General features: G+C 44.5%; 1 protein-coding gene across 1 annotated transcript in view; it reads left to right on the top strand.

The window, feature by feature from the left end:
• Positions 1-2417: 2417 nt before the first annotated feature.
• kbtbd8 (kelch repeat and BTB (POZ) domain containing 8) overlaps positions 2418-11616 on the top strand; it is a gene marked incomplete at its 5' end in the record, with an annotated part of 55706 nt that continues 46507 nt past the window's right edge. Inside the window, 5 exons of the mRNA XM_080026608.1 lie at positions 2418-2451; positions 3011-3272; positions 4737-4879; positions 7293-7330; positions 8220-8292. Coding sequence (XP_079882734.1) covers positions 2418-2451; positions 3011-3272; positions 4737-4879; positions 7293-7330; positions 8220-8292 — 550 coding nt within the window. The remainder of the gene's footprint in view (positions 2452-3010; positions 3273-4736; positions 4880-7292; positions 7331-8219; positions 8293-11616) is intronic.

The raw sequence follows: 11616 nt of genomic DNA, 5'->3' as shown, positions 1-11616 counted from the left end.
AAACATTCGTAGACTTCTCATTGAGATTGAGAAACCCTGTATTGGAACAAGTAAGGCTCTGTGAGTTTAGTCTACAGCATACCACTAGGAAGACGTAATTGCTCGTATCAAGCTGATACAGATGCACCGAAACGCTGCTGCAATCCAAGGTTGCGCTGCCAAACGCTACGGCAAACAACAGCAGCACCTGCCTGAAATCTGGGAGTGAGTGGAGCGTAATGCCTTGGCTTCAGTGGAGGCGATGTGTGTTTCAGTGTGTGTTAGTGTGTGTGTGTGTGTGTGTGTGTGTGTGTGTGTGTGTGTGTGTGTGTGTGTGTGTGTGTGTGTGTGTGTGTGTGTTCGCATGTATGTTCCTTCAGGAGTGATCATGATGAAGCAGGACTAGCATTAGGTCATCGGTTCTGCTGGCGTCTCTACAGCTGCTTGGGCCTGACTGGCGGAGACATGTCCACATATGGAGGTTCTTGCTGCTCACAAAATATTTCATATGAACAGCACTTTGCTCTGAATTGGAACCAGAAATGTGACGTTCCAGGTTGTATGATGATCGACTACAGATTTTGGAGATTTGTTATAGTACTCTCTCGATAGCAAATATGAAATTGACTAATGATGTGGCCGGTGTATGGACTCTTGAATGCTGCTCCAATGTACAAGAGACGTTGTCAATATGTGGAGATTCCAGTATTTATCAAAATATTCTCATAGTTTTGTCTGTGATAACTTTGATCATGGTAATGTTTCACTCACCCGTTTGTTGTTTAAACTTTTGGGGAACCAGACTCTTGCAAGAACAAAATCAATACGGACAGGGAGAATCTGCCTCCTACAGCTTTCCAAATACCTCCAATGTAACAAAATAAATTTAAAAAAAACTTGCCGCTGAGCCCCACCAGAAGGTACATTCTCTTGAAATCATATGTACAGTGGCTGTTGTAGCAAACTGATTGGCAGTTGTAGAGCATTAGCCTAAATTGGAGACTTGCTTTAAAATATTATTGCAGTAATTAAAACTTCACCGCATGTAGCGTTGTTATTTTATTTTTTTGCAGTTGGGTAAACTCAAAAGCCAAATCACCATATCTTGTTTGCTACTACTTCTCTAGCATACACATGAGCTAATTTGAAAGCAATGCTTCAGGCTAATGGAAACAACCTGGTGTGTGTCCATTATGCTATGCTTTGTTACAACTGTTACGAACAAATTACGATATTGGACAAAGATATGAGAAACATTATGCGGATTGACAAATTATTTTTTCTCTGTGATTGCAGAAAAAATACTGGATAACCAGCATCGTAATGTCAAGTTTCTGCACGTTTGATGCTATTTTCCATCTGTACAATTGTAAAAGGACAACTCCCTGGCATCTTGTCAGTTGTTACATCTGTTCACTGACTCATTATAATCCATGTGTGAACCAAGCAAAACAATACTCATCACTCATTACACTCACGCAGCACATATGCAGACACTGTCATCATATCATGGCCACACTCCTTTGTATCCCACAACCAGCAACCCTCTCCACACAGGCCAACAAACAGTACCGGCTTTGTCGCTTTTTCCGCCGAAGTTGCTGGGTGTGAATCTGTGCTGTGTTTAGCGCAGGGAGATTGTGTATTTTGAGAGTGTATTGGGAGTACAGCGGGTCAATGAATATTTGATGACAGTGCCACCACCTCGCGTCAGCTCGCCCAAGCCCAAAGCAGATGAGCTCCTGACCTTCAGACACCCAGGGCCGGGATTAATTATTAAGAGCAGAGCTGTCAGTCACGAGTGTGTGGGGGCCCAGCTCCAGGTGGAATAGAGACAGAGCGCTATCTGTGATCACATCTCGCTCAGATGTCAATCGCCCAAGACCAGCCACCACCTGCTGATCGGACACTTCCACCCTGGAGGGAAAAAGTTCTGTAAACTCTGCAGAAATACAGTATCTTTGTAAAAAATGCACAATATAAGGGTTTAAAGGTTCACTATGCCATTTTAGAGGAAGAGTATTTTTCTTTGACTTGCAGAGCCTACAATTGATATACAAAATAGATTTTTCTCTACATATGATTGTTAGTAGTGAATAATTCTATATTCAGAAATTAAAATGAAAATGATATTGAGGAACCTGCCCCTAAAAATCTAGACTCTATCAGACTAGAATATGTTTGGAAACAAAATTGTGGGCCTTGCTGCTGTAAACAACAACAACAACAACAACAGTGAAACAGTAACTTCAAAGAATGTTCAAGAGATTCAAATTCCCTGTGAGGAAAGTTTGTTCATTCAGTTCTGAGAATATACCAAATGTTCACTTTTCTGACACATCCAAAGTTACACAGTGCACCTTTAAGGTGATCCACTGTGGGTTGATGGGTGAAAGCGTCACAGATAACATGTGTCTTTTTCATCTTTTGGTGCGATGATGGATGTACACGACCAGACATTCAAGATTAATGGTATTCTTTTATCTATGTAGCATCAGGAATGCCTCCTGCACCGTATGGCATGCCTATCTTTTGATATGCCAAATGTTTCAATTGTCTTCTAAGTGACTTCTGCTTTACATTATCAAATTATTTCCTGCTAGATATTTGCCATCACATGAGTCTAATGTCTGTTTCTTAGAGACGATAAATGAATGTTCAGTTATTTGCAGATGGTGTAGACTGCAGAGTTTCTGTTGTCCCCAGGCCCTGAGAGGGACAGCAGGCTATTGAACTGTTTGTGACCTGCTAAGCTTTGTTTGGGTGGAGCCCTCCAATTTCATCGCTCAGCTGTTAGAAGCTGCTGTGTTTGTGCTAGCCCATATGGATTAATCAATGTGTGTGTGTGCACTGGCGTAGAGTGTGATCCAGTGCCTGCCTACATCTTTGAATCTGTGTGTGTGTGTATCTATCTGTCTGTGTGGACTTGAATATGTGTATCTGTCAGCTTTTCCTGAGGCCTGGTCCAGAAGGCTGCCTCAGCCCAGAGTAACCTTCTCACATGAAGGTGTCGCATGTGATACTTCCTCAGGCCTTGGCCAAACATCACCCGATCCCTCATCCAACACTCCAGACGGATCCCCTCCATCCCCTGTGTTCCCTTTCTGCACTCCAACCGCCACAGCCGCCAAACACACTGCCCAGCCCCTTACCGGATCCCTGTGCTGGACATTTAGCAGCCACACCACCCCACCCTACTCTCTCTGCTCCATGTGTCCCAGTCCCAGCAACAGCTGGGCTCAACTTGCAGCTGATCACTGCACTTTGGCTTTGTCTAGCTGTGGCTGGATGCTGTAGCTGTGTGACACTGGACCAAAGCCAGCTTCTCTGACCAGAGAAAGATGTGTCTCAGAAAGAGATGCAGGTCCTCCTTTTCCAAGTTACTGTACATTTTAATAGAGAGATTAAAGCGTCTGATGATCCTGAATGACCTGAAACAACTAGCGAGACAGTCAGTGAAAATAATACCATTTCTATTATTAATGCTTTTGCTCGGGTCCGATTTTTCACGGGGAAAACAAAATATTTACGGCAGGCAGACCAAAAAAGCTTAAGTTTCCCGAATGTCTCTAACTCATTAGCTTCCTAAATAAATGCATGCGCCGCTAGCACGCTCATGGGTGCTGGTGTCATAAACACACTACTGCTTTTATCCAAAGGTGCCATAGAATCAACAAAAACTGAAAGCTCCTTAAATCTAATATAACTCAACATTTTGAAGGTCAGGTTAAATTACAGATGACCCTTAAAGCTATTTGTATTTCAACGACTTGCTAAGCAAAGATGTTAGCATGACTTCTGTGTGCTGAGCTGAGGGACAGACTCTTCTGTCCACTTTGTTATGCTTTCAAAGGTTTGTTACTATTGCTGAGATTGGCAAACATACACAGAAACTAAGAATGATAATACTCACCAGTTAACAGAGAACAAATGATTTAACCATCAAGTAAATGACTTTATTGATCCTTTCTGAGTACGGCACAATTAACAAAACCGCATACATTCCAGAATGAACCGATGCATGCATGAAACATTTCTATCTGACAACATCTCTAGCTGAGAGGTCTTATTCATCTAGTGTTTCTGGCCGACTCTTGTGTGCTGCTGACAGCGGGTTTCCACCATGATAAACAGGGACAACAGCAGGGCATTTTATTTTCTTAGTGAGTTAAATGCTGGCAGGCCCAGCTAATCAGATCTCCCCGAGGCCTGATTGGTTTAATGGTGCTCCTGAGTGACAGGTGACATTGACGTTTTCTCAAAGGCAGATGCCTGTGAGGAGCAGTGGGCTGGCATGGTTGATGCACATCAGATTGCCCCCCCCGGCTTTCATTGTGCGGTTGGGAATGAAAGGCAATGGATGTTCCTCTGCTTGGATCTGACAAACAACATTAGAGTGAAGTGTGCTGATCCGTATGGATTGGACTTCAAAAGAGGAAGATTCTGTATGACAATCAAAACATGAACGGTGGATATTTTCCCTCTAATGGTTTGGCATTAATGCTACGAGAGGGCGGAGGAAGGGTATCATGTTAATGTGACGTGTCCTTCAGTGAGGAATCTCCCATGCATTGTTCAAATGTGCACTTCGATTTACATGAAAGCATGTTCTAAAGCAGCACACACACATATACCCCTACAGACACACTTATTTGCAAGGTAAATCAAGTGTTCCCTTGATGCCATGAGACTGATTAAGCCAGCATTAGGCTTATTGTGCTCTGTGGACTCTGGATTTGTGTTTATTTCTAACACAGTGGCCCTACTGCCATCTTTGCTATCTCAGCTATGGCCGTCATGGGAGGCATTCTGCTCAGGGCTTGGATTCTTATGGGTTTCCTAAGTGAAAAGGCAGGCCCCGCCAGGATTCCTCCTCCTCTTTACTGCAATGGCTTTTCCAGTGACTGGACACTTGCATACAGTGAATCTCTTGCATAGAGGGGGGATTGTTTCTCTGCTGTCAGCGCTTTTTTGGGACAATGCCTCCGCAAAAGCTCAGGCTCGACTGCATGTCTGCTTTCTAGATCTCTTGTATCTGACGGACAAAAAGCGAGACATAGTTCATGTAACTTGCTATCTGCAGGGACCACTGTATAATTATTTCTCAGTGGATGCATGTCTGATGTCTTCAGCGACACATTGCTTTATCAGCAAAAAATAATCAGCCTTATCGTTTTACCAGCGCGAACACCCAGCCAGTGAAGGATTATCAAGTCAACGCACAGGTGTTGAATGTGACTGATATTCATAATCCAGTTTTAAAGCCTGTGATGAACACGCACGGCAGGTTTCCAATCTCTTTGGCAAATGATCGCAACCTACTCCATTTCTGGCTTGTTTTTCCACTTCAAATTTCTCACTGTCATGGTGTCTCTTCAACACGTATCCTGTCACCTTTACCATTTCTCATCTTCTCTTGTCGCCTTGCTACCCCCCCCCCCACCCCTCCTTTCTCACAGCTCTGCATCCTTCTCTCTGTTGCTGTGTGGATTGTTTCAATGTCATGATCAAACTGTGTGTCTGCTCGTGATTGTGTGTGTGTGTGTGTGTGTGTGTGTGTGTGTGTGTGTGTGTGTGTGTGTGTGTGTGTGTGTGCGTGCGTGTGTGTGTGGGGCAGTCGCACCTGTGGGGTTTCAGATTTCCGCCTGTGCATGGAGAAACACTTATTGCACAATTAAACTGAGCACAACCTAATAGAACAGAGCCCTGTGGGCATGGCTAAGGGGAGGCTGTAACAAATTGCTATTAAATGGAAGAGGCCCGATTATGAACATCCTTAGTGTTTGCTCATCCGTGACTGTGGCTTGGGGACTAGGAGGTATATAGAACCTCTCCTCGAATGCATTAATGAAATAATTATCCACGCATTGGTTGAGATTGTCCTTGAGACAAAAGATTGAATATTTCCACTTTGCGAGGCATGAATAATAAAAATGTCACCCCTTTAGGATAGATCACCACTCCGCTCATTTCATCACCTGATCGGCAATGTCTAACTCTTGATGAATCAGCAAGTTCTCTGTTCCAAAGGCACTCCAAGCTTTTTATTTCCTATCGGGATAGTCATGAGAATACCAGAGAATTACAGTAGAGCAATCCAAGGAACATACTTCATCTTGTATTTCCGTGGGAGGCTCTAAGAGAGAAACAGAGAAGGAGAGAGAGAGAGAGAGAAAGAGAGAGAGAGAGAGATAGAGGGAGAGATTGGAAAGACTTTAGCGGCTGGGAAGGTGAACTTTTCCCCAGTTCCACCTGGCTGCGGCGGAGGGCTTTTTCAGCCACGAAGGGCCCCTGGGATCTGGTGCTCGGCGGAGCGGCCCATGCGTATGTGCTGTGATCCTGAGAGTGTGTATGTGTGTGTGTGTGTGTGTGTGTGTGTGTGTGTGTGTGTGTGTGTGTGTGTGTGTGTGTGTGTGTGTGTGTGTGTGTGTTTGTGTGTGTGTGTTTATATGTGTGTGTCTGGAGAGACAGCTGTCCAGCTCATCTTCCCCCCTTGTGGCCTGCAACATTTATAATTAACCCAGATGACCAGGTGGCTATGTCCCCCTGTCCCTGCCAAGGCATGCTTCGCTCTGACCTCTGAACTTCTATCAGACATTCCTCGGCTCATGTTTACCGCTCATGTACGGCTTGGTTGACTGGACATCTCAGCCCTGGTTTGGTAGCAGTACGCTGGGTGGATACCTGATGATAAGTTATACAACCTATAGAGTAAAGGCATCAGTTCTCTTCAACTAAAGTGCCTTTGAGATAGCCATACAGTTTCTGAAAACCTGCCTCGACACTAGAATTGTGGGGGGGGGGGACAAGCACTACCTCTTCACGCGGCAATTGGTTGCATGTGCAAAAGCCAAAGTATATGCCACGTTTGAACTTCTCTCTCAAACCGTCTTTTTTTCCCAATCTTCACACACTTACGAGTGCAACACTATGACACTAGAGATTGTCTGAAAGTGCAATGATGTAATTCCCCCCCCCCCCACCCCCTTTTGACAGCAAGCTTCCGAGGGTGGTTGTTCAGAACAGCCATGAACACTTTCACGCTTTGCTGGTGGTAGTTTTCTTTCAAGCATAACCCGGCAATAACAATGAGGAATGGCAAGAGAGACAGACTTGCAAAGATAAGACTCTCATGAGACACATTCATGTAGAAGGTTTTTACTGGACTAGGAGGCTCCCTAAGATACACGGTCAGGTCAAGGAAAAAGTAAGGTATATCACTGGCTACTCTCATTCATGTGTCCCCTTTGGCAATGGTGCTCAACCAGAAGATAATGCATATTTCTTCTATTCATTTTGTGTGCAATTTCCAGATTTACCCTGGCAGATCCAGATCAGCACCCAGACACAGGTAGGCTGTATAGGCCCTATAGATTTGCCTGATAAAATCACAGCCTGCATGCTTCTGGAGCTTTCCTGCTCCTCTCCCTGCCATGTTAACATTAAAGACATTTCCAGATGTGCCAAGGACCTTTGGCTTTACAATGCAAACTCTCCAGAACATCGACGCAACCTTTCAACCAGTGGAAAGTCCTTGCAGCCAATGGAGCTGCCTGTACGTAAGTAAGTGTTGGGTCCAGAATAGGTTGAAGCTTCACACATTCTCTTTGCCCTTCTTTCGTCGCCCTTATAATGGTGCGATGGGGGTCTGAGGGCAGGACAGGGACCCAAGGTTAGCGAACAAGGCCTATCCGGTTTCTGTTGTGTAACAGCAATACCTCTAGGCTTCCTGTGCACATGTTCTGTGTAACGCTCATGTCGCGATGATTGGGTGGGCCATTAGAGGACATGGGGCACGTGAAACTCTACCTAATTCCCACTTCCTCCCACTGCTGCTGCTGCTAGAGCAAGTTGGAGCTAGACTTCAAAGTTGTCTCACAAGTGCACAAGATTAGCTTTGCCGTTTTCAAACACTGCCTCTTTGTTTGGCTGGGGAAACTGAAGCTGACTTGGACATTTTTCATTTTCTCTCTTGCGTTATTTCATACTGAAGTGTATTTTGAGGTCATTCCTCTGGCACCTTGCTTGAAAAAACACAGCGGGCATGATGCAGCAGAATGTGACCCTGTGTCCTGACACCTCTCTTTTTCACTGCCCATTCCCTCTCCCTCCCCCCTTGGCCCTGTCTCTAAAGGGCAGGGCCGTGGCACACTAATCTCCCCATACCCGCTCTACCCTTCTGATTGCCCCACCCTGACCCCACCTCGCCTCCCCTGTGTTTGCTTTGGCACTCCACACAGGACATCCATCACAGCACCTGCCACTGTGGCCTGCAGCCCGCCTTCACCCGGACCCCCTCGAGCGTGCTAAAGGGTGAGCCACGTGTCCCCGCCACCCTCTAAATGGGTGACAATACCACTGTCCTCGCCCTTCCGGATTAACCACCACCGCCAGCAGTAAAATCCACTCTCCCCCCATGCATGCCCCCAGTGGCTTGCTCCAAGGGTGGGGGGGAGGGGGGGGGTGGAAGGCATTAAGAAGGGGGAAACAGGTGTGTGTTGTTTTTTCTTAGCTGTCCCCTAGGCAGACAAAAAAAACATTCTCCCTGTCCCATCAAAGTAGGTTGCTGGGAGAGGGACAAGCAAAAATAACTTAAAGGTGGAGTCAGCGATTCTGGAGAATGCTAGTTGTCAAAATTACTTTTTGTCAAAATCAGTGAATATCCCCTCACGATCCGCTACCTGTCTGTACTGTGAGTGCGCTGAAAAGCCTGGGCTCTGTAAACTGGAATGTAAACAAAGGCTTTGTAAACTAAATGGGCCAACTGTAGCCAGCAACATGCCTGTTTACAGAGCCTTTTCAGCCCAGACACATTACATATAGGAAGCGGATCGTGAGGAGATATTCACTGATTTTGAAACATTTTGACAAGAAGTGTTCCCCAGAATCACTGACTCCATCTTTAAATAGATTCTAATATTTCTTGTAGCTTTTATACAAGCATTCCTGTCACTACAGCGGATGCTGAATGTCACAAGATATCAGCATGTGAATCCAAACAATTTATGAATTCTTATACATAATCAACTGTGTAGCTTTTGACTGGCCAAGGTAAAGGAAGAGGCCTTTAGGGGCCTCTGTTGCTTTGTCCCTATATTAGAAAGTAACCTTAAACACTGGCTGAATTTGGCACACAGACCAGTGAAAGTGACTGGCACCTCTTGACACCTGTATCAAGGCCACTTTGTCTAGATACTCCATATGTGGAGCGCTGTCAGAGGGAGAGAAGCCGCTTTTGTCCTCAGGGGTCTGTAATGGACTGATAGCATCATGCTGACCTCCCTCCTTCCCCACCTGACTCCTTTCCTCCCTTTAGTCTGTTGGCTGTTAAAGGCCCCCATTTAGAGCTGCTGATACTCTCAACCTTTGGCTATCAGTGAGTGAGTGCCAGAGAGAGGTACAGATTGTGTGCGGTGATAGATGAGGTAAGGTTATAGGGAGAATACACAGTAAACTCTTGTTTCAGAGTGAACACTCTCTTTAACTGGCATTACACATTCTGTAACGTTATATGGCGTGCATTCATCCACCCGCCAATACCAGCTCATGAATAAAGCTTTAATAGGACACCATTGAAATGACCCTCTGGAGGCGATTTCTGAAGCTTTGTCTATTGCATATTAGCGCTGATAGTTTAACAATTCTTGTGGACTAGCTCCCATCTCTGGAAAGGGATGACAGAGCAAAGGCAAGGATCACACCAATATTAGACCTCCCATGGGGGTGATTTTGCTCCCCCCCAACCCCCCATTAGACCATTTCATTGTATCATGATTCTATCACTGTGTGAGGACACCCCTGTCGTAGCAACACAGAAAATAAGCGACCATTTTTTTCTCCCATCCGACAATCCAATCTAGTGGGACAGCAGTAACATAATATCCCTCTTCTGATAGGGACTCTCTCTCTCTCTCTCTCTCTCTCTCTCTCTCTGTCTGTCCACCTCTCTCGTTTTTCTCTCATGACTCTCTGCTTCTCTGTCTTTTTTCCCTCTGTGTTGTTGTGGCAGGGATATGCTGAGAGGGGCGAAGGTTGGCAGGGCAGGTGTCTGGTTTTCATTAGAATTGCAAATAGGAGTGAGTGGATGCCCGATCAGATAAGAAGGAGAAGTGAAAACAATGGAGGAGAGGAGAGGGGAGTAGAGGAGAAGGGGTGAGAGGAGAGGATTGTGTTTGGGTCTGACTGCGCTGTCTTTCATTCCCCTTGGGTAAAGCCAAGGCTCATCTAACTCCCCACCGCACCCACGGGAGAGGACCCCTTACCACACTCATTGGTCCCCCTTCACTCCATCCAATTAGTGAAGTGCTTTTTTTCTTTTCTTTTTCCCCTTATCTGTATGTTATTCATCACACTGAGTTGTTGTCTGATATGTGTTGAATTGTGTTTTCTTTAAAAATACTTTCTTTACACATACACACATTAAAGAAAAAACTGAAAGAAGGAACACAAAAACAAAAGACAAAATAAAACACCCAACTAACTCTACTTTCTAAGGACTTCCAATTACATTGATTAAACTATAGGCAAATGTTAAGCAGAAAATAAAAAGTAAACGAGGTGTCATGTAGGTCCCTTCAGTACTGTTATATAGTCAAGGAAAGGCTGCCATATCTGTTTACATTTCTCTGCTTTCCCTGAAATCTCATAACAAATTTTCTCCATGTATTAAGTACTGGAGAATTATATGAGGCAGAAGTCAAAACAGGGGTCTTTCTCTTTGTTCCAAACCTTAAGAATAATTGTTTTTGCAATAACCATCCCATACTGGATCGACAGAGCTTTCCAATGACTTCAATTCTCTAGTTGTTGGTACCAGCCCGAAATCGCTGTTTCTGGGTTTGGGACGGAGGATTTGGCCGTAGACATCTGAATAACAACGAAACACGCTTGACCAGGAAATTGTCGATACAGAACCAAAACATATGAGCCAGGGTTCCATCAGAGTGCTTGCACCTAATGCAAAGAGGTGACGAGGAGGGATAGAATGAATGTAATTTTTCACCTGAATAGTGGAGCCGATGTACAACCTTATATTGAATTAATTGGTGCCTTGAGATGAGCAAGCAAAAAATCAGTCAGTGTGATCCGCAAACAAGTTTACAAACTTGGGGACTAGTTTTTCTGGTATCAGCTTTAGTTATCAGCAAGGACTGGAGTTCAACAGGGGGATTATAAGTTGCAAAATGTAAAATGTTACCTCTGACATTGTTCCTTATTTGTAGGTATCTAGGATGGCTGCAGTGTGGATCTATCCCTCAGCTGAGCAAATGAAGAGGATACATTATCAGTGTACAAGTCCTTTATAGTAAGTTATATTGTGTTTTATATGCTCCCTTTTAATTCGCCTTTCAAGTGTTCACCTGATCAGATACGTTGCAAAGAAGCCTTTACAGCTAACCCTGGCATATTAACATCGGTTGTAATATTGTTATTGATCATATGTGCATTTTCCCTTATAAATAAATACATAAATTACTACTGGAGTCTCTAATGTAGGAGCAAGTGGGAGGGAGGGCTAATGAAAAGTAAGAATGGTTAGAAAAGATTAAATCAATCCTAAAAATCTTACAGGGGCAATTAAATATTCATAATTACATGTTCTGCAAAGCTGAAGTTGCTGCCCAGAGGCTTTCAAAT

Source organism: Ammodytes marinus, assembly GCF_949987685.1.
Source record: "Ammodytes marinus genome assembly, chromosome: 4".
Lineage (NCBI taxonomy): Eukaryota > Metazoa > Chordata > Actinopteri > Uranoscopiformes > Ammodytidae > Ammodytes > Ammodytes marinus.
Note: the sequence above shows the minus strand (reverse complement) of the source record. Positions and strands in the feature narration are given on the sequence as shown.